Below are 24,550 nucleotides of genomic sequence, written 5' to 3' on the forward strand. Positions count from 1 at the left end.
CTAAACAAGGCCTTAAAAAGGTGAAAATTTCAAATATTGCCAAAGTACGCACTCAAATGTTATCTATAAATAGCTCCAGAATAAAACCTTTATAGAATTCGAACAAGCCTTGGATAAAATATTCAACTGTATGGCTGACCAGTGAATTGAATCTGAAAGAAATAAATAAAATCTACCTAAATTTTGTGCCATACTAGTGAGCCAAGCATAACAGAGCCTCGTCGACACCAGCTAAGCTCTCAGACTCGACAGATTTGCGGATATTAATCAGACAAATACAAGTATTGCAGTATCATCATCATATCAATCATACTTGAAAACCACAGCAGCGAAAGTTGTACCGAATTGCAAAGCAGTAGCTAAGAGAACAACCATCAAAATAGAAGCAAATAAAAGAACCTAAATTGCATCCATTTCCTACAGGCTACAGCCACTTGCTATGAACATTCGCAGTTTTACTTATCATTAAAAATCGTCATTTGATCTGGATTGGCCACCATAGCCTCCGCCACTGCCACCACCGTAGCCTCCGCCGCCGTAACCGCCGCCTCCGTAACCGCCGCCTCCGTAGCCACCGCCTCCACCTCGGGGAGGACCTGGTGTCCTCTCATTTGCAATACTCACACGGATGTTGCGTCCATTAAGATCCTGTATATACATCAGTGCACAAATTTTTTTAATAATGATGATCTGCATGTGTATTTTGGATATATAAAAGAACTTTGTAAGTAGGTTGTGTGTTCTCACCTGGCCATCCATGGCAGACAATGCACTGTTTGCGGCTTCAGCATCTGCAAAGTTGACAAACCCAAATCCCCTAGACCTTCCGGTGTTTCTATCAGTGATAACCCTAGCTGTAAAATACAAAAAAAAAAAAATGAATGACTTAACAACTGCAGACTTTAAGACGATCACTAAAACTTGCAATACAGTTGTTTCTGAAAAACAGCTTCAACAAGGAATAGATAATACTCACCATCTACTACTTCACCAAAATTGGCAAATGCATCCTTCAATGAGCCATCATCAGTTGCGAACGAAAGACCTGAAGTGGACATAATAGTTGAGTTAAAAAGTTCCATACTAAAATTGCATAAATTATTACTTGTATAAATCAATCAAATACCTCCAACAAAAAGCTTTGAAGAAGACATGCATCGAATAGCAGTCATCATAAATGAGTTGGAAGTTTGTGAGATGCCTTGACCAAGTATGCTGCCAATTCTGTTTAGGAACGCCATTTTCGACAATAATCTGCACAGAACATGGAAAATCAGGGGGGTACACTATAACTTAAAATCTCAAAGGAAAAAAATCCGCATTTTACAATATCTTAAATTCAAATTTCAATATGAGAACGGGCAAGTTTGTTAAATATCTATTTTTCATACACTATAATCATATGCTTCACACTAAATCATCATAAGGAAAAGGTCTTCCGCAATCTATACATTAAAGTGTATAATCTCATAGGAAGAGCACTCAATGGGCTTACAATTCACATGCTAAAAAAAAAAAAATCAACCTTGCTGTTATAGTAGCTAATTAGTTGCACGAAGTACCCACTTCCTATTCCAATATTTAGCAAACAAAAAAAGAGTTGAATCAAAAAACTCGCGAGCTGTTTGGTAGTTGGTAGTATAGGGTGGTAATGGGAAGGAATTAAGCATAAATTTGTGAGGTAAGCATAGCATTACCAGGGGCATGAGCTCGAGACGTTCTTTACAACTTATTCCAATTACCATTATTTATAACCAATTACAATACGTGTCGCCAACAGCTCAGACACAATCTAGACTACTATCAGTAAGCTTAACCCTTAAAACAATTATTTACAGTAATCAAGCATGCCATTTCTCAAAATGTACAACAAATAATTAAGTCATTGAACCCTTTCGAACGATAGGAAATAAAACCTTATTAATTCATACAGAACATCCATATATGATTATATAGAAAATACTATTCATGCAGCCAAGAAATCATAAAACTCATGAATCATTCTTCAATCAAACTTATTCATCAGAATCCAAAAATTAAAACCAATACAGAGTACAGATTAATTAACCTAAAACTCCCAACTTTGATAGAAAATATCTAATAAATCATATCCCAATTACACAAAAACTACATCTTGCATACCAAGAATGAACATTTCAAAAACAAAATCAACATTAATACATATTTAACCTAAAATAACTAATCATGAATCACTCAATATATAATTTTCAGCAATAATTAAACAAATCAGCAAGAAATTGACATGAAACAGGGCAGCATAAACTACAAATCATCATATGAATTACAAAATACAAGAACAAATAAAAAAAATTGAAGATCGTAAAACGACAAACGAAAAAAATGCAAGAAAAAACCCTACAAAATGAAAAGAGGAATACCTGAAGAGAGAGAAAGAAGAGAGAGAGAGAGTGAGGTTTAGGAGCGGCTAGGGTTTAAGCTTTTGAGAAGCTTAAAATGAGGTTGGTATCACAGATATCTTACGGACCTCTTTTTATAGGGTTACAAAAATATCATCAAGGTTTTGGGGTTTTAGGATTTATTTTTTTAAAAAAAAAAATTCTACCATTTGCTTGCATGATTAATTGATTAATGCAAATATATGGGTATGGGTATGGGGGCGGCTTATACGGGTTTGGTTTTTTTAGGTCGCTTTGTTTAAGGTCCACCGATCCGATTGGATGTGGATGTGGATCTAGATCAGGCTTCGATGGGAGATCATTTTTGGTTGAGTGGTGGTTCGGGTTATGAATACTTTTAAGATTGGACATCTATCCATTGTTCGGTTGAGATGTGATTCGACCATTTTTCGCCCAAATTTTAAAGGGAAATAGACAAGATGATGATTCCATCTTTAAAATTGGATTTTGAAATTTATAACGATCGTTTAATAATAATTTGAAATGTAATGCATGAATTAAGTTGCGTGATACAAAAATAGTCTTGAAATTGGGTCAAGAACTAATTTTAAAGATATGTACAACCGTCAACCGGAAGTGTGATTGGGTTAATAATGACTACCCGACGTGTTAATCCTAGTCTAATCAAGTTTTATCTGGGCCACCAAACTTGAGTCAAATGGTTGGGTATAATTTATAACTTGACAATTATATCCTACAAATGAGATCATGATGCGTATCATAATCCCAAATGAACAAATGGTTATAAGTTATAACCAAATTAATAGGTAATGAGAAGGTGTCCCAACAAATTGAAGCCTCTTAAGGTCACTTGGTCCGCGTAGATGGGCAAGACCCCTCGGAAGTGGGGGAAAGGGTAAGGGAATTCCCAACCCCAAGTGGCCTCTAGTGAAGCTTGATCCACAACTTTTTGGTTAAAAACTTCAACCCTTAAACCAAATACTACTTGGTTGTTCAACATACTTCATGTGGAGTATAATTTAGTGAACAAAATTTATAAATGCGAAGTACTAACTTCTTGGATAGAGGTTGTAGAGGCAACCATACTTTAAGTATTATTATGAAGTACTCGTAATATATTAGATAAGTTTGAGGTGATTATGGATCGAGTTAGACTTGAGCAAAAAAATATATTGACCAAGCCACACTTCAAAAAAATAGGCCTCTACAAAAGAAGTTGATCACTAGGCCCATTACTCGAGTTGGAACGCAAACTCGAGCAGCGCATACTTGATAAGTAGATAAGCCTAACTAAACATCACACGAAGGAGTGTGGCCAGCTAACCAATTCCACATGCATGCACCATCCCACTTCAAAGCTGTTTGTGTATAAGACTTGAAAAACACAGCAAATGTTACTACTAGTGTAAAAAGTACATTTTCCTACAGAACTACTTAAGCGTCTACAAAAGTAGTTAAGCATCCATATCATCCATCTTTATATACGTAGTAGAAAGTTACAACATACATACTCCTTTCAATCTTTTGTTGCTTCTCCGTTGTGTTGTCGGTGTTTTTTATTTTTTTATATATTAGATTTTAAATAAAAAAAACAAAATTATAGCTGGAGAAGAATAACATCACATAATCTATTAACTATTACTAAAACAAAACATTGCTGACATCATTTACTCTGAAATTATCCTACGTGTCATTCTCACATTAAAATTTTTCCCTTCAATTTAATGTGTGATGTCATCAATTATTAATGATTTTTTTTTTATCTACACTTTTGACTTCAATGTATAAGTGTCTATATAAAATTCAATTAACCAAGTTTCTCTCCTAAATTATAGTTTCACATACCTAATTTGTTTGATGTTTGATCGTGGTTTCAACTTTTTTTTACTTTCCTTAAATGTAAATCATTTTATAAATTCTAATTTTCATATATAATAATGTAATGCGATTGAACATACATTAGAACATTACAAGATATATTAATTCTAACCGTGCATCGCACGGTATAACGTAGTAGAATACTAAGTAACGATTAAGGATAAGTCTATCATGCTTTCTAAATTATAAATTAACATAATAAAATGTTCTTGGGCATTGTACATCAAGCTAGATTATTCTTTTTAAATGAAAATTTGGCTAACTAAGGTTATTGGAGATGAAACCGACCAAATTAATCAAATATGGGTTGATCGATCAATCTCATAGCTAAAGCTGGGTGTGTCAGCCTGCAGGCGGTCCGGCACGGTGGTCGCCAGGCGGGCCATGAGCCGTGCCGCATGCAAGCCAACCAGAAAACAGGCACGGCACGGCCCGTGTGCCGGCCCGGCCTGGCACGCCCAACGACGGCTATAATGTCGTTGCTCTTCTTCCCCTCTAACGGCCATTAACAACTATTTTCCTATAAATACCAAATTTCATTCACTTTCAAATCACAATTCAACTTATCTTTTCTCTTAATCTGTAATTCTCTTAATCTCTTATATTCTCTAATTATTATTTATTAATATCGAAAAAAATTAAAAGTTTGTAACCGTAACTAGTGGAAAGCGTTGAAGCACGGTTGTAAGATCTTTATTATTGTTGTTATTATTATTGTTATTACTTATTAATTAAAATTATTGTTATAATTATTGTTATTAATTATTATTATTGTTATTATTATAATTGTCGTTATTAATTATTATTATTGTTATGGTTATAATTGTTGTTATTAATTATTATTATTGTTTGTTATAATTGTTATTATTAATTATTATTGTTGTTATTGTTATAATTATTGTTATTAATTATTATTATTGTTATTATTAAAATTGTTAATTTGTTAATTATGGCATCACCAAACATGAACAACCCATCATCCTCTAGGAAAGCCCAATTTGTCCGTGCTATAGTTCTAGGGAATCACCTAATCCATTGACCCCCCCCCCCAATTTCGAGTCTGACCAATGACCCCGGAACCACCCCCTAGGTTTTGAGCAATATAGGCATGGTGGTACTTCCGGTTTTCAACCCTATAACATGAATATGCCCGGATTTCCACAAACCCAATTTCCACAAAACCAATTTACAATTCGGTCAATTCCCACCTAATTTCTTTGACCCACTAAATTTTTATACTGGCCAAGGTAACGAACAAGATACCCCAAATGCCTCCGATTCTACTACTAACCAACAAGCCCCCGAATCTACAAACACCCAATTCCCAAACACACAAGAGCAATGGTTAACCGAAAGTGACATGGTAAATATTAAAAGCCGCAAAAGTGATGTATGGAATTATTTTTTCCTAAATAAAGCCCAAACAAGAGCAAAATGTAAAACATGTGGTAAATATACTCGGCCACATCCAAGGCCGGGGCGGGACACTTAAATAGATACTTTAAAACATGTGCACAACCATCTAGTGATCCAACCCAGCCAAAAATTTCCCAATTCCATCCATACGGCTTTACCTACAACTATGAGAGGGATAGGGATGAACTAGGGAAAATGATAGTACACGCCGAACAACCTTTTCTTTTCTCCGAAAGTGACTCACTTAACAGTTATATTAATTAAGCATTATAACCCCAACATAAAAGAATCTCTAGGAAAACCGTTCGTTCCGCCGCCATGAAAAACTTTCTAGAGTACAAAATGCGGTTACAAGACGAATTGAGTAAACTTAATTGTAAAGTGTCTTTGACTGCCGATTCTTGGGATAGTGGTTAAAAATATCACTATTTATGTGTGACTGGCCATTGGGTAGATGATCACTGGTTGTTACAAAAACGAATAATCCATTTCAAAATGCTAGAATACCCCCACACCGGTATTAACATTGCTCACCATTTAATGGAAGCTATAAATGAATACAACCTTAGAGAAAAAATCATGTCAATGACATTTGACAATGCAACCTCAATGACATATACTGCTAATTATGTGAAACAAAATTTAACTGATGTAATATTAGATGGTGACGCACTTCATACTAGATGTGTTTGTCATGTTCTTAACTTACGTGTACAAGATGGAATTAGAGCAATTGGTCCATACTATAACAAAATTAGAGAAGCTATTATGTCTATTAATAGCTCAAACATGAGATACCAATAATGAAAAAGTTTTCTAAGACAACAAAAGATAAGAGCAATAAAAATCAAAACCGATTGTCCAACTAGGTGGAATTTCACCTATGACATGTTAACCAAGACAATTGAATATAAGAATCCTTTAACAATTTTTTACAACGGAAAATTTCCAAACATGCTTTATATGAGGATGATTGGTATAAATGTGAAAGATATATGCAATTTTTACAATTATTATATAACATGACATTTTGTTTTTCTTCTGTTTATAATCCTTGTGCTCAAAACTTTCTTTCAAATGCATGTTTACTCGCTCATCTTTTCGATGATCATCGCAACCAAAGTGATTATGATCAATATCTTCCTGCAACGGAAACAAAGTGGCGTAAATATTATACTGAAATTCCTTTAATTTATATTTTTGCTTCCATATTAGATCCTAGGCAAAAGTATGAAAATACATTTTTGTTAGTTGACATTTATTTTCAATGCATGTTTATTGACGATAATGTAGAAACCTATAAGAGTAATGTGAAGGATTAATTTTTTGCTTTATATGGAGTTTATGAAACCAAATATGGCACCGTTCCTCGCTCTGGACCTTCCCAACCATCCAAAAAACGTAAGTAAAAAGGTCAAGCTTTCATTTTCACAAGCTACTAACTTGATTTCAAGGTTTTCAGGTGATTCATCAATAAGGAGAACGCAAAGCGATGTCTCGGAGTTGCAAATGTACCTGCGTTACGACTTCACCAAGGGCATGGATGACGAAGAGATAAACAGCCTTGACCTCCTTGCATGGTGGAAACAACAAAGCTCGAAGCATCCAACTTTGGCGGCAATGGCACGAGACATTCTTGGTATCCGAGTCTCCTCCATTGCCTCCGAACGAGCTTTCAGTGCATCCGTGAGAGTTTTAAATGATAGAAGAACAAGTCTAAAACCCGAAACACTTGAAATGTGCGTGTGTTTCAAAGATTGGTTGGATGCTGAAAATCGCTCACAGACCGTACTTACGACGACAACGACAACGATGAAGGAACCTCCGCTTTCGACCGTTCGAGTTCGGCTAGTTCCCAATCTATGCAACTAGCCGATGACCTTGAACGCGAAGACGAAGAAGAAGAAGATGAAGAAGAATAGATGAAGAATAGACAATTTTTGTATATTGCACGATTTTTATCATTATCCAATTTTTGTTTAATATCCTTGTACTATTTTTATCATTATTATCATCATTGTACAATTTTCAAGTAATAATAATATGAAGTATGCATTATTCACATCCAAAGTCCAATTTGCCTTTTTTTCCCGTTAAGTTATAATTTGTAAATTAATATAACAAAAAAAATTATAATAATTAATAATACAAAAATAAATATAATAAATTATAAACATTAAACTATAAAGTAATAGTATAAACTAAATATAAATATAAATATTAAATATAATAAATAATAATATATAAATATTAAACTTAATTTATTTTAGAAAAATAATAGTAAAAAGTATAAATTGTAATGTATAAACATTAAAAAAAAACCAAAGAAGCATTCTTCTCAGCAGCACGGTGGCAGCATGCAGCCAGCACGACACGAGCCCGCTCGGCACGTGGGCCGTGCCGTGGGCTGGCCTGCGATTTTGGGTGGCAAGGCACGGCACGCCACGCCACTTCAGGCACGGTGGCACGGCATGGTACGCCGGAGACCGTGGCTCGCCAGGCATGGCCAGCGGCGGCCCGGCACGGCACGTTGCCCACCTTTACTCATAGCTATACGATAGTAAGATTCAGAAAGAAAATTCAATATTGACAAAGTATAGACTATAGATAAAATTGTTTAATAAGGTAAAATCACATTTCAACTTATATAATTAATCGTGAGTTGATCGACTATATTTTATTGTTTCCCCTTATCTTGCAACAATTGAACAAAAAAAGTAGAGGTGTCATTATCTTATCCGTTAAGATAAATTTATGTTGTTTCAGATGATTTAGAGAGAGAATGAATTGAGTTTTTATTTAACTATCCATATATCATCTTTCCCACATTGTTATTTTGTTGTTTTAGTATATAAATTTGGTATCATACAAATTATTACCGTATATATTTTACAACTATTTTTTTAGCATTACAAAAACTATGCATTAGATATAAGTGTACACCCAACCTTAGCAAGTTTATCAAACAATATTTAGGTACAATCATACAAAGCTTAGACGGAAGAAATGTTAAGCATGGTCAACAATGTACTATATATAAAATAAATTTGTACGTTAATCTATTCCATTTTTGTAGATTAAAATTCATTTGAAGTGAGGAAAAATATAAGAGAATCTCCACTCCCAATTCCAAAGAGCCTTTGGCGCTACGATCTTAAACTCTTAAAGTCATGAGAATAAGACCTTGTTGAATTCACCTTATTTCAGGACCTTATTCCTTTCTAACTTTTCTTCACTTGCACTATTTGAAAACGCATATAGAATACACAATTTTGACTATGAATATAGAAATATGGGCAATAACGGTGACTATAACCTTGTTTAATTCGCCTTATTAAGGAGTAACTATATCTGAAGTTTTTTTCACTTGCACTATCCAAAAAATTCACGCAATAAAATACACAACTTTGACCACTAATACAGAACTAGCGATAACGGCCCTCGAGGTGTTATAGCCTAACCCATAACGAAACTTATTCTCTTTCTTGGTTGCTAAACAAAAGCAAGGCTTCCTCCCCTTCCCAACACAGACAGCACACACAAAAATAATAAGAGAGAGAAACACGAAACTCTCCACACACCCCAGAAGAGCAACATTCATACCATAAGAGAGAGAAAAACTCGACGATTTTTTGAAAATATTATTGCGGCTGCTTCAATTTCTACTCTCCAAGATCAATCAATTCAATCAAAATCTTTATTAATGCAATCAAATGAATTTGCTGTTTAATCATAATTTTCATTTATTTCTTAACTCCTTTTGATTCGATCTTTTTTGGAAAAAATTTAAAGAGAATTGAAAAAATTTCTTTGGGATTGTGCTTTTTTCTCAAAGTGTTGAATAATTCCCACTTTATTCCTCTTTTTTATAAATTTTGAAGAGATTCTTCATTTTCAATTTGGTATTTTTACTCCTATTTTTGAAAGAATTTTCGAATTAGGGTTTCATTTTATTTATTTATTATTTTAATTTTTTGTTTGTTCTGGTAGAAGTAGTAGTACTGCTGCTGTTGGTTTTTAGTTCGGTAAGAAATTTCGGAAGAATCTTAGGTTTCTGTCGGATCGGCAGCTGAAATTACGGAGGTGTGAGAATATTTGGACTTTGATTTAGGGTTTGTATTGATCATAGAAATCACTAGTAGTTGATAACTGAAGATTACCGAGCTTCCAATTGTTGAGCTGCTCAATTTTATTGTCGAATTTGAGTTTCGACTTCAGTGGATTTAGTGCTGATTCTGTTGATGAGCATTGTTTAATCTGGGCATGGAAGAGTATTGTAGTTATAAAATCAGGAAATAGAGAGGATCATCGAGTTTTTTCGATACTTTGATTCGATTCAAGCTTGTTGCAGTAGCTAAAGAGTTGATTGTTGGAAGATCAATTGGATAAAATTTCAACTTCCATTTGATTTTGGTAGCTTTGACCCTGTTATACTACCCCTTTTGATAGGGGATGATATTGTGTTCTGGGATTTGAGAATAAGGTGGAAGATAGAGAGAATCATAGTATTGCTCTGTAGTTGCCATCGTTTTTTCTGAAGTATCCAATTGGGGCTGTTAACAATCTAACACCAGTTACATAGTTCCGGGGATAAAAATCATTGACGATCCTTTGAAAACTCGGTTGCTGAGCTCATTTAGCATTGGCTTTGAGTTTGTTGTGGCAAGTGATTTGTGTGAATTTGAATTTTGAGTTGGTTGGCTGAGAGTCTGAGACTGAGTTTATGGAAGTATATTGAAGCTGGAAATGTATGTGGGGACATGGTGCATGGACAAGAGCTTAGTTGTTGGTTTGGTCCCTGTTTGGAACATTGCCTTAGCAATAGCTTACTAGTCCGAGTGTTTGCGCTCGCAAGGGGTGACAGATTGCTGAGGCCCTTGGAAGTTTTGCAATGTCTCGTTGCTATCCTTTCCCTCCTCCAGGATACGAAAGGAAGCCTAAAGCAGATGGCAACGTTCACACTGATGTGATTAAAAAGGTTAATACCAATGCTCTTTCAATTGTCTTTGATCCATTTTGTTCATGTGATGTGACACAATATGACAGACTATGTGCTAATATGAAACTTTTTACTGGCACTTATTATACCGTCCTCTGCGTTTGTGTGTGCGTGTGTGTTGTGGGGGGAGGGGGGGGGGGTTACAATGCAGCACAAGTGCCACTCTAGGGATTTTACTCTGTTCACTTTTTAGTGGGATGGGAAATACTGGTATACTGTATTCCATATTTGTGGTTCCCTGTAATGAATTGATACTGGTGATTAGTAGTCATGAAGACTTAGTTAAGAAATTGGAATCACCTTAACCCCGTCAGTTCTGCATATGCCATGTAGGAATTTTGGCATTTTTGCTAATAATTACTTCGTATATGCTATAGACAATCATGATTAGATATGCAAACTCAACACTCTTAGTTTCGTTGACTTTTGTATAGAGCCTATTCTTGTGGAGTACATTTATTTTAACATTTTATTGATTTTCTTTTGCATGATACATGATTTGTTTCTTAAAATTTTATTTAAGAAAATGACATCTGCTGCTCCCCATTTGACAACTTGATTGATGTTGACCTTGACACCTGAGGTTGCTATATGAGAGTGTCCATCTTCATTCTGCTCTATCACTATTTTTGCCCCTGTGGATTTAATGTCTTGGAAGTAGTGGATGATTCTTGAATGCAGATTTTATATAATTAGACATTGGAAGTGGAGTTATGAGTTCTGGTCACTTATTTGTTTATAATCACCAGGGTATATGTTTACATACTATGTAGAGGGTGTTGACAAACTGGAACTTAACTAATTAGATTTATAAAGTGTACTCCAATCTTACCAATGGTAAAAGAGTAAATATCACAATATAAACAATTCCTAGGAATCTAAGTTGCAAAATATGATTAATTGAAACTATCCATCATAGATAAAGTTGGTGCATTCTTAATAGATAGTTTGCCTTTCATTCCACATATTAGTTGAAATATGATTTGGATCATATTGTTGTCTGTGTAACTAGATACTATGGTAGAGTAATAGAAACATGTCCTAATTGTATGTGTTTTCAAAAGGTTCCCAACTTTTAGGGTTGGAGTAGTCTGAAATAATATACGCCTTAAACTTGAAGACTGGATTCTGAAATCCTAAATCTGAGCTTTAGCATTAAGCCAAAAGCTAGTTGTGCAGGCTCATGATAAGTAAGATTTTCAATATATTTCTGACATTCATTCCAAGTATTTCACGGCTAGCCAAGGTATTAATTAGTGGAATTATCTGGACTAAAACATCAATTTTCGTTTTCAAGCCAAAACCTCTGTACTTGTCAAACTTATTCAATTCTGCTCCACTTAAATAATCTTAGCATTTACTGCTTAGAGAATTTACCTACCTTTACAAGCTGCTATGTGCAACATTCTCAAGGGAACTTATGAATCAGTGACCTATCCTTATTTGGTGAGCCAACTTGAGTCTATAGTGCTTAAAAGTGTTTTATACTGTGGGCTTCTCCACTTTGCAATCTCCATTTGATCTTTTTGTTTAGGTTTAGTTTGTCCTTGTATTTATTTGTAATCCAATTTTGATACATGTGTTGCGGATTTATTATTGTTTATGTCAGATATAATTGAAAAGTAAACTTCAAGATCCACCTTACATTGAACACCCTAGAAAAATAAATAGATTATCTCACCCAATTAATCAACTCTAGATTTTTCATTGCAAGTTATCATAAGACTTAATCGATGACTGCATACTCCTTTTAAAGGAGTTCTCAATGATCTCGCACTCAAAGGTTACTGCTTGATCTCAGCCTTGACCAAACCAAAGCCTACTAGCTGCAGTTGCAAATATGGTTTTAAGACATCATATGTGTTTTACTCTGTTTGTGTTCACAGTTGTTGTTACATAGCTGCACTTAAAAACTTGACATGAACTTTCTTAGAAGAGCTGGATGGAGATAGGCTTTTGTAAAGTAGTGCTTATAGATTGTTGTTGCTTAGTAAGTGTTTACTAGGAAATTTGCTTGACTTTCTTGAGGGGCAAAATTTGCTAATGCCTGTTTTTCTGTAATGATATAAAATTTTGCGTTTACCTTTCTTGTGAGTAACATTGGTGTAATTTTTGCACATAAAGTATACACTTTGTATCAACCATTGTTGTTAGAGTCATCGTCCGAATCATAGGATTATGATCCAATTTTAGCCAAAAGATCAGAATTGGAAGTAGAATCGACATCGCTGCAGGATCAGTTTGGATCGGACGGTCCTTTTTTTTACACTTGGATCGTTGTTGGAGGACGATCCTGCTTGATCATACTGTTCTTCTTATAAAAATGAGCCCAAAGCAACCAATTGTTCTCATAAGCCTAGAAAATGACTACCCAACTACTGTAACTATAAATTCTAGCATATTAAATGCTTGAAAGATGTGTATATAGTTATCTGGTTTTACTGATCCAATCCTACTCCCCTCACCAGTCCAATGTGGGATCCTGATCCTGACAACCTTTGTATCTACAATGCATAAATAGTTGTAGTTGAGGAGACCACACTGCTTAAAAGAACTCTATGCTGCATTGTATGCTTAAAAGAACTCTATGCTGGACTGTGTGCTCTTTTATGACAGATCAAGTGTTTAGACAAAATGAACTTCATTTAAGCGCTTTTTTTCATAACTGCTACTATTCCTGATGATGATGTTGGGCGTTAGGTTTAGTGGCTTCAAAAGTACAGATTTAATATCTCCGTCTTAATGTCATTTTTAAGTTAACTGTTGGAATTATTATTATATGATGTTAATATGATTTCTTATGCAATTATTAGGATTTTGGTGGATATTTTTCATCATGGAGATAATGCATAGGATAATTATGATTAGAAATTTATTGTGGTTTATTGGCTTTCAGTTTGTTTGTTTTAGAGGGGGGGTGGGGGGAAGGAAGTGGCTTCTAGTTTAGTTTTGCACTAATTAGGTTTACATTCGACCTCATATTCTCACTTTTTCTGTAATAATTACTAAAGGTCATGATTCTCATGAAGCCAATTCTGCTTGATATTTAGACGGTTGCACCCTGTTCATAGTTGCGGCCTAGATCCTCTTTGGACTCCAAAATATGGTTACGAATATTGTAAAATGATTGCCTAGTGCTGCTTTAGTTTGATTAAGGTTTTGACTAATTGATTGATTGTATTGGTTACGGATATTGTAGCCGACCCCACTTATGGGATAAGGCTTTGATTGATTGATTGATTGCCTAGTGCTGCTTTATTTTGTTAAGAAATCTGTATATATTTAAAAAAAAGAAAAGAAAAGAAAAGAGATTATAAATATATTTTGATATATTAATTAATGTAATGTATTGTAAGAAATATAGTTTAAAGGCACAAAAAAGGTTCTTAAATCATTATATGTGAAAATAATTACGAGTTTTATGAGTTGCTGACCAAAGTATTTCACATCTGAGCTAGACTCAATTTGGCGGATTTTGACCAAGTTGCTCAATAGCTTGGGAGTTGTCGTGCCTCACTATTACCCTTAGGTGCAAGTACATGGCCTTTTGTGCTATTAGTTAAGATTTTTATCTTAACATTTTTTTTCTTATCTCAAGTCTCATGAGTGGAAGAGTGGGATCTCATGGAGAGGTTAAACGAGGTAGAGGGATACCGAAAATGACTTGGTTTGAAGAGTTAGGAAGGATATGAAGCATATGGATTTGCATGAGAATGTGGTATTTAAACGTAAGGGATGGAGGAGGAAGATATTTGTGGATGACTATACGGAATAATCAATTTTGGTTTATGTAGCCGACCCCACTAATGGGGTTAAGGCTTTGATTGATTGATCTCAAGTCTCATGTGTGGTTGAATGCTAACAATGCTTGGTTATATCATTGCTTGATCATTACGTATGGCCATTCATTTATCTGTTTGGCTGATGGCCCATTTAGTTGTATCTTTGGGTTCATGGGTTGAGTAAGGTGACGTAGGGGATGATGGACATACTTAAAAAGCTGGGGGCCTGGTGAGTGCAATTTAGATGCTAGAGGATATTTTCAAATCAATATATGATGCGAGCTCAAAATTTTTGAATGTTTATGATAGATTAGGGAAGGTAGCTTGTGGTAGTTTTTGACTTTTTGATTAGGCGTATGTTACTTAACATTTATTCTGACGAAAATTACTGAATGTTATACAGCATGTGTAGATTTTTTGCTTCATGGCTTTGTGTGCTGGGTCTTCTTAGTTGTTTGAGTTTTGTTGATGATCTTTCCACTGGAAATAGATAGCAATTTGAAGTACTCCTTCAAATTAATGAACTGAATTGTTAAATTAGCCCTGACAAAACTTTCCTAAAATGATTGGAAGATTTTGTAAAAAGAAAGTGTTGTCCAGTTTGAGAAACACAATGCTGATCCTTGATTGATTATACCTAGGGTTGCTCTTTTTTACTTGCTTAATTGAATACGTAAGGCACGTCGTTAGGTGTTTACAGGATTAGTGAGGCTTTGGCTTTAGTCCCATGGCCTGAGTATGAGTTTTTGAATGGTAAGACCGTAATTAAGATCATTTAAAGGATATAAGCTCATTGCATAAATCCATCAGGCTGCGACACGAGACCTTGATCAATATCATTTAAGGATAGAGTCTGATACCTGAGCATGAATATTTTAATGGTTAGACCACGATCAAGATCAGTTGAAGTATCCGTGCTCATGAAATAGAGATATCAGGTTTAATCCCTAAAAAAGTAAATAATCTGGTATGAAGAATTGAAGATGTTAAGTGGGGCTTTTAGGGGATATTGGCATGAAGATGTGCTATTGACTTTCATCTGATGCTGCTTTAATGAATTTATAATAGTCAACTTGTGCATTTTAGCCTCCCGGTTATAAATCTTATAATTGTTGAAATTTCAACTTTGCCTCTCAGTTTATTTCCCGTTTTAAGTGGCTGAATGTACTATTTATTTTGGTGCATAGACTTTAGGCATATGTTGCCTTTGGGAAAGTGTGATGGTTGGAATTGGATGTTATCAGGGTCTCTATTGAGTGTAGGTGGCTTTTGTTACATTTGGATTCAGTATGCGAGTTGATAATTTTTAAAAAAACAATGACATTTCTACATGTAAAAGTGCTATTAGTCCCAGCATGGTTTATTGAAACTAATTAAAGACGTTTTTGTAGTTTACATTGTGTTCATTGAGGTTAGTTCATTTTCATACTTGCCAGGAGCATTGGCATGTTTGAGTAAACTTGGAGAAATAGGTATTTATGAGTTCTTTGGTGAATCCATCATTTGTGAAAATAACATTTTTGCACTTTAAGTTGCCTAACAATGCACATGTTTGTGTGAATTAGTTGGTTGATGTTCTTTTATGCTTATTGGTCACTCTAGTGTCGAGCAGGTCTTTCTTTGAGGATTCTTCAAACTGTCAAAATAGATTGTAATATTGTAAACGATATACATTTTCCTTCTTTAATATTTGCACCATTTGGACTTTTACTTTTGTGATTTATACACAAGGGAAAATAAAGTCCCGTGGGATCTTGTTAGATTTATCTTGATATATGTTTTTAAAATATCACACCCCCCCCTTTTTTTTTTCCTAAAAGATAATTAAATATATTCATGGTTAAAGTTATACATTAAAGCGTAAAGCTTCATATGTTGCAATTAAAAAATAACGAAAAAGTATATATCTTTGGGAAGACAATTTGCTTTTTGTCATACAAAAAACTGTTTCCTCATTGTGTATAATTAAATATGGAGAGCCAAATAGATAAATAGAAAATTGAGAAAGTGAAAGGATGACTATCTTGTTCTTGTAGCACGAAATAACCTTTTTTGGGAATGGATATGGCTCTATCTTCCATATTGTTTGTTTGGTTCCATTTTCTCAAAAGGGCAACTTGGCAACATGATTTCTATCTCTTGTTGCATAAGTCTGCTTACAATACACTTCCTCCATTTCTTTATAGTTGCAACACACACTTTATCACGGTATTTAAGAAAAGTGGACCTCACACGATATAATACACTTAAAATGGGGTTAAGAGGTTGTTAGAAGTATAATCAAGTGGGCCATGAGCTTTAAATAAAGGTAATAGTACAATTTTCACCATTAAATCTTTCCTTTTATAGTGTGTTGCAACTATTGTGACATTTTCATTTTAGGGAAGTGTTGCAACTATAAAGAAACGGAGGAAGTATATTTTTTTATATGTTCAGCATACATATACTGTCTTTGGTCTGCTCATGATTGTAAGTTATAATGCTGTCGTATATTCTGATTCTTATTCTGGGGTTCACAGTATCGTTGGTTATTAATACATTACTTCGGTTGTTTTGCTAATTACGCGTTTTCTGCTCTTTTTGGTTTCATTGGTATATATTCAGTGGGTAATATGGAAATTGAATGGCTCATGTTTGAATACTTCACTCACCTCATGGTTTTGACTTCCAAGGTATATAAATTCAAGCTACTGATGATTTTATGTATATGACCCTACTGGCTAAAAGCCTAAATCCAGTGCAACAGATTAATACTTGTCTAAATGAACATGCAAATACGGTGCAGTTTATGCAAGGTGAATCAAATCACTGTTTTTGCATTTTATACCCTGATTGCAAAGATGAATTTTATTCCTTCCCTTTGTTTGGGGAAAATGGTAATTTATGTAATTCAATGGACCTAAGGTAGAGCAGTGTGCTGCCAATGGAGAATAAGCTGTTCACCTGAAACCTGAAGGTATATTGTCCGATGTGATCCCATCGTTATGTGAACTGTAGTAGCAGGAAGTAGTGATTTTTACTTTTTAGTGTGTTCTGACCTTTAGCTGTTTTAAAATTATCACATTTTTCTTATTTTACTCCTGATTCCTGATTTTTTTTTTACTCATGTCTTTTGTGTTCTCTCTCTACATTTCTCTTTTATTATAGCTCTTCGGCCTCTTCCCTTATGTGGTTCATTTCCAATCTTGTTGGTGGAAATTACATATGGTTTTTTCATATCTATTTTGAGTTCCCGGGCCTTGTGATAAGGGTTGGGCTGATGCATGGCAGTTATGAAGGATTCTTGTGTTTTCTGTCTTGATTAAACTATTCTGTTTGAATAATTGATTACTTTTGTCTCCCTGTTTTTTATGCTAAAATCTTTATGCTGGCATTTGGTTTCAAAGTTTGTCGATATGTTGGATAAAAGGATTTGTCTCTGAATTATGAAAATTTAAATGGGCGTTAGGAGTGTTGTCGACTTGCCTTGGTCTTGTGTAGATTTCTTGATTGATTTGCTGGCGAAATTTTTTAAATCTATCTATATCATGCTGCAATGATCTTGATTGGAGTTGATTCATTGTCGACTTTTTCAGGAAAAGCACAAAGAAAAGAAGCACAAAAAGGATAAGAAAGACAAGGAGAAGAAAGATGGAAAAGAAAAACGTGAGAAAGAAAGAAGTGATGAAAGACATAGAGAAAAGAAAGACAAAAGGGAGAAACGTAGAGACAAAAAGAAAGACAAGGAGAAGGACCGAGATAAAGATAAACATAAAAGCAATCTTCTTCCAGTTGAGAAGAAGATTGTGGGTTCAGCTGACAGCCATGTTTATAACCCCTCCGAGAAGAACAAGGAGAGGGAAAGTGACAAAAATGCTATTTCGGCTGAGAAGAAAATTGGTGGGCTTTCTGCAGTTCACAATGGAATCCCAGTTAGTAAGAACAATCACCAGATCTATGAGGCTAAGAGTTTTAATCATGCCTCAGATCTGGGCAGGAAGAGCGTGGACGAAGAAAGGAGAACAATCAATCAATATCCTAATAAGAATATTGGTGCAGAGAGAAGGAAGGATGGAGTTGTCAAGTTGGATTCAAAGAGTGGTGGATCTCTCCTGGATTCAAAGGAAAGGACCAAAGAGAAACCCACTGTTGATGAAAGGATGGATGGACGAGGTGCCATTGGTGATGCCAAATCTGGTGGAAGTGCTTTGGTCTCCAATCCTGTTGGAGTGGTTCAAAACAGAGTGGGAGGAATTGTCAGGCCCGTGGATAAGAAGATTGAGCAGAAAGTGGATGGGAAAGGAAAAAATAGGGAGAAAGAAGGCGGTGATAGAAAAGGAGAAAAAAGAAAGGAAAAAGACAGAGAGAAATCAGTTCTCAAGGACAAGGACAGGAAAAAGGAGAAGAAGAAAGACGAGATAGCTAAGGCAACAACTGAACAGAAGCAAATTCATGTGACAAGAATGAAAGATGGCAGTGATGATCACATGCAGAAGCCAAGCACAAAGGACGCAAACAAGAAGGATATTTCAGGTGTCCAGAGTGTTGGGTCTCAAAACAATGCAAAGGATAGCAATTATCACGCTACTACTATGAATAATAATCTCAAGAAACGAAAGGACATTGGTCTCAATGGAATTTATGATGGTGAGCTCTTTCTCAGCATTGTTTTTGACTGCTTGTGGAAATTGCTTCATTAGATAGATTAATTTTCTGTTAGATGTAGGTGGTGGTTAAAATTGAAAAGAAAGATAAAGGGATCCAGCTCCTAGGACTATCACAGTCTAGTCCTATTCTTTGGACTGTGAAAGATTGGGAATAGTGCTCAAATGTGAATTGCTACAGTACTACTAGTTAGATTTATCATGCCAATGATGTATGCACAATCTTGAATTTTCCTGTAGCTTATGTGAATGCTACTTATGTTTGGGTTTATCTCAACAGAGTTTGTCACTCGGCCTAATAAGCTGGCAAGAACAACAGCTTCTCCCCATCCCTTGACGGAAAATGGAAGGAGCTTGGAGCCTTGCCAGAATTCTGCTGCATTTGCTCCTGTTACACAGCGCCCTCCCACGAATAGTATAGTGGAACATAATCTTTCTCATGATGATACACAGAGGCCAGCCATGAAAATTAAAGTGGATGGCAAGGAATGCAAGATAAATGGCACAGTTGCTGAACCGTCTACACAGTCTTCTCGAGAAACAACTGCAAAAGCAGAACGGAAATCTGTAGCTCCTACAAAGCCACCTCATCCAGATACCAAGTATCTTGACCAGGTGCTTTCAGTACCTAAATTGGATGAATGGTCTGGTTTTGATGACCAAGATTGGCTGTTGAACAGCAATTGCTCCCCAACAAGGAAGCCGGAGGTCAAATCATCTGGGATCAATGAGATGCCGCAGGTATGGGCAAGAGCCTTGTGGTTAGAACCAGTAGATGTTTATGCTTTGCCATATGTTATTCCGCACTGATTGGCTCCATGAATTGTGGTTGTGGTTATTCTTTACCCCTGCTCTATGAGGAGGAAATCCTAGCCATGCTCGGAAATATTTGCAGCAGAGGCTGTGAGATTGAAATTCCAAATTTTCTGCCTCAAAAGCATGCTCCTTGAAGCTACGAATTTCGTAGATTGGACTGAGCTCTTCCTGCATGTTCATTAGCATCTAGTGTGGTTATTTTTCCAGAGCTTTCTCAAATTGAAGGAAGCTGTCGGTTGTGTCACACCTGCCTCAGCTATGATGCTGCTCGCTCCAAGAGCTAGGGTTTGATGGCAATTTTAGGGCCTCCTGGCACGAGATAAATTGATTCTTTCATAAGGGGAGTAAAATCAGCTTCCCTAAAAGCTATAGTCGCTACGGTTGGGAGAATTGTTTAGATGGGAGATGTATTAGCTTGTGAAAATATTTTTGTTAGAGCAATGGGAGCCTTTGCTAATCTTTTCAGTGTAAGAGAAACTTAGCTGTGGTGCATGCACCCACCGATTTTGATTTGTAACATAATACTCTTAATTTACAGAGAAATGTAACATAGAAGGAAATGGGAAGAGGTAGCTTGATATATACTTCGTATATATATACTACGTATGTTTTTTCCTCGTATGCTTAGGATCATTTAAATTGATTTGAACTTTTGAAGTGAGCCAGTTCTCTAGCAAAATATCAATGGTAAAATAGCTACTTTGTAACAGAGTAACAGTATATTTCCTTTGTTTTTTTAAGTGTTCCATTGGGATTTTTTGCATTAGTCACTTTTACTAATTTTTGTGAATTATAAATAACGAAAAAATATATGGTCTTATAAGTACTTGTTGGAATCCTCTTAATGAGTAGATTATTAATATTCAATTATTATAATGATAATTAAAGATATTATTGATTTAAGTTTTGTATCGACATGTGTGTCAAGCTTCATTAGGACACTTGAAAAAAAACGAGTAAATCCAAGTTACTCAAATCGAGTAACATGAATTGTTACTCAAAGGGCAAAAAAAAAATAAAAAAAAGTTATTACTCAAGGGGGCACGCTGGTAATTTCGGCTGGCGTTAGTAAGGGCAAAATTGTTTGTACTGGGTTCAGCGTAGAAACGGAGGGTTTGCTCCCGATGGTTAGAAGAAGCGATTTTCAATGGAGCTCACAAACAAAGTTTAATGGGGAAATTTAGTGGAAGTAGACACTACACCCCTGCCATTTGGGGTTAACCTTGCCATTCTATTCTCCATTTGTTCTTAGGGTTTTCGTTTAATCCGAAGGTGATGACGGGGAAGAAGATGATGATGGTGATCCGGTGACTTATCGGGCTTTGTCGTTACCCTTCACCTGCAGATTCATGCGCCGTCGCTCCGTCGTAAGTTGCTTTGTTGGGCTTCTTGGTGAACCTTTCGCTGCAGAAATCGTACACCCGCTCTTGCTTCTCCGCTTTCTTTCACTTAATTGCCGGTCGTGGTTGCTTTGTTGGGCTTCTTGGTCAACTTTTGCTTTCTCTCTGCTGGACGACTAGTAAACCCAGTGCTAAACTCCGTCAACAAACCGTTAGCATTAGAATATTATCAATCGCGTTTTTCAAGGCAAATATTTATCACATTGCCATTTGAGCAACAACCTTTATTACTCGTTATGAGTAACCTGGGTCAGCTCGAAAAAAAACGGATGGAGTATTTTGTATTATTATTTTTTCAGAATGGAATATATATTTTATTCTTACCTTATGTTTAAGGTTGGGTCAGCTCGATAAAAACGGAGGGAGTTTAAGGTTGTGTTTGGTTTGGGATAAAATCATTAGTGTAAAATTGATAATTACATTGTCTTATGTTGAAATTATGTCTAGTGTAATAATTTTTTATATTATGAGCATAGCAGTGTTTCTATTACTCATACTCACTTTTTTTTGAGGCAATACTCCCTCTGTTTCTTGTTGTTCTACACACTTATGTTTTAAGATGTGTTATATTATGCGCCTAGCAGGCTAGCAGTGTATGAAAGATGTGTTCTGCTTAGCATTGTCAAAACGGTTTGACTGTTCGGTTTTAGTTCGGTTTGAAATCGGTTCGGTTTGAAACGGGTCGATTTGATATCGGTTTAATTGGTCGGAGGATCGGTTAAAATTATTATCGGTTTGGTTCGGTTTCGGTTTATTTTTTGTCGGTTTTAATTCGGTTCTGCTCGTAAACAATTCGGTTTGTGAGCAGTTTGGTGCAAACGGGTTGCGGTTTGTAAATGGTTTGATGTAAATGGTGTGGTGTAAACGGTTTTTAACCGGGTTCAAACGGTTTTGAATTAGAAACGGGTCGGGTTAACAATGTTTCGGTTCTTTTTCAGTTCGGTTTAGAACTGGTTCGATTCGTTAACAGGTTCGGTTCTTATATGGTTTAACATTTATTTGGATCGATTCCGTTTCGGATTTACTAAAATACGGTTCATGTCGGTTTTCGATTTTTAATCGATTCGGTTCCAATTTGTTAAAGACGTACACAAATATTTCTTTTTCAAGCTAGAATTTTGGAGTTTCTTTTTCAATTGATAAATTGATTAATAATATTCTTTACTATAATTTTTTGAAAGATCAAAGGATGCAATCTTATTCTAAAAATTTGGAGAATTACAATAATACATCATAAGAATTTTTTTTTTGAGAACATACATCATAAGAATTTGACTAGGCCAACTTTGGTACAATATAATTCTGAACAAAATATGAAGCACTTTGATGATGTCTTTTAAAGAAAAGACAAAGATTATTTTTGCTTAATCCATAATTACATAAAAAAAGTTAGGGAAAACAATGATGTACGCCGTAGTAAACATATGTGAATAATTAGATTTCATTTAAAAATTCTTTTAACGTGATTTTAATCTTCCCTTTATAGTAAGCGATTTGTAAACGTTCGATTTATAAGCGATTCAGTTTATAAACGGTTCGGTTTGTACGTGGTTCGGTTTATAAACGGTTCGGTGCAAACGTCTTGCGGCTTGTTAACGGTTCGGTGTAAACGGTATTAAACCCGATTCAAACGGTTTCGAGTTGGAAACAGTTTCGGGTTAGAAACGGTTCGGTTCTTTTTCAGTTTGGTTTAGAATTGGTTTGGTTCGTTAACGGGTTCGATTCTTATACGGTTTAAAATTATTCGGATCGGTTCGATTTCGGGTTTACTAAAATACAATTCGGGTCGGTTTTCGGTTTTAAAAAATCGGTCTTTAATCAGTTCGTTTCCCATTTGGATCAGTTGGTTTCGAATAGCTAAACGGTTTCGGTTTGAAATTTGACAATGCTAGTACTTCTGCCAGAAAGTACTAGCATTGTCAAATGTACGTAGGGATGTCAATGGGGCGGATGTTGGCTTTCTCATCCCAATTCTCACCTAAAATTTTCATTCCCATCCTCGTGCCAGGTCCAACATTCATCCCCATCCTCGTGCCAGGTCCAAAATTCATCCCCATCCATGTACCGACAGGTACAATTACAAAACCATCCCCACCCTACCCTCACCTAATCCCCACCCAACACCCGCCTAATCCCCGCTTCACATATACACAATCTTACATAACTAATATAATATACAATTCTTGTAAAAAAAAATCATTGTCAATACTACACACTTTTTTGTTTATAATATAAGTGTATTACAAAGTATTATATTTACTACTTTATTTTACATGATATTTTTTATATATATAAAATAGTATAAAAGTATATAATTTTGTTTTTAAAATTATATAGATGTGGGTATGGGGTGAGGATGAGATGAGTACGAAGGGGGCAGGGCGGGTATGAAGTGGGGCGGGGCGGGGATGGTGCAGGTACAACCTAAAATCCACCTCTGCCTCATCACCCATGGCGGGTATGATTTTTATCCCCATCCCCGCCCCACCACCTGCTAAACCGAGACCCATCCCTACCCCATTGGGGCGGGGATGGGGCGGGCCGGTCTCCTATTTGACCCGCCCCACTGACATCCCTAGTTTTATGGTTCAATTCAAGCATCGTCATCGTATACTTGACACAATCGATCTACTTTTGTAGAGGACATAGGAGATGAACAATCAAGTGGTTGGGGGTTCGATTCTCATCTCTCCATTTTGTTTTAGAGTGAAGGGTCCCCTTCGTATCATACTATTTTAAAAATTAAAAAAAAAAAATCAAATCAATCTACTTTTGGATGGTTCAAAGGAATATATATATTGGACAACATCTAACTTTTTAGCTCCATGATCTTCTTTTGAGTTTGGTTCTTGGTCTTATGTACTAGCTCATTACCCTGCTAGAATAGTGCCGTTTGGTTATGATGAATAAGTATGGGTAAATCATAGTAGACAATAGTAGTCCTTTAAAGATTCCCTGTATATATATGAATGTATTCATGGACACTTTGTTTGACGATTATTAAAAGCACTAGTCTTTTTCTTCTTCTTCTTAAAAAAAAAAAAGAAAGAAAGGAGGGAAAAACTGTATATATTTAAGTAATAAATATTTCATTAAGTTACTTAGTAATGAAGTTTCACCTAGAACATCGTACGGAGTAGGTGAAATTTATCCGCCTTGTAGGAAGGGTTAGGTTAATTAGATGCATGATCCCCGCATTCATTTGCTGAACACTAGA

The 24,550-nt window shown here is 35.5% G+C and overlaps 2 protein-coding genes across 2 annotated transcripts; one reads left to right on the top strand and one right to left on the bottom strand.

The window, feature by feature from the left end:
* Positions 1-36: 36 nt before the first annotated feature.
* LOC110711651 (glycine-rich RNA-binding protein 4, mitochondrial-like) lies at positions 37-2,554 on the bottom strand. Its single transcript, XM_021890068.1, has 5 exons — positions 2,400-2,554; positions 1,127-1,254; positions 977-1,045; positions 748-854; positions 37-648 (listed from the first exon to the last, which is right to left on the bottom strand). The coding sequence occupies exons 2-5, from the start codon at positions 1,239-1,241 to the stop codon at positions 466-468; spliced, it is 474 nt and encodes a 157-aa protein (XP_021745760.1). The 5' UTR covers positions 1,242-1,254; positions 2,400-2,554; the 3' UTR covers positions 37-465.
* Positions 2,555-9,171: 6,617 nt separating this feature from the next.
* LOC110711785 (zinc finger CCCH domain-containing protein 13-like) lies at positions 9,172-20,648 on the top strand. Its single transcript, XM_021890208.1, has 3 exons — positions 9,172-10,671; positions 18,050-19,100; positions 19,398-20,648. Exons 1-3 carry the CDS (start codon positions 10,585-10,587, stop codon positions 19,925-19,927), a joined length of 1,668 nt encoding a protein of 555 aa, XP_021745900.1. The 5' UTR covers positions 9,172-10,584; the 3' UTR covers positions 19,928-20,648.
* Positions 20,649-24,550: the final 3,902 nt, after the last annotated feature.

This window comes from Chenopodium quinoa, unplaced genomic scaffold (genome assembly GCF_001683475.1).
Source record: "Chenopodium quinoa cultivar QQ74 unplaced genomic scaffold, ASM168347v1, whole genome shotgun sequence".
NCBI lineage: Eukaryota > Viridiplantae > Streptophyta > Magnoliopsida > Caryophyllales > Amaranthaceae > Chenopodium > Chenopodium quinoa.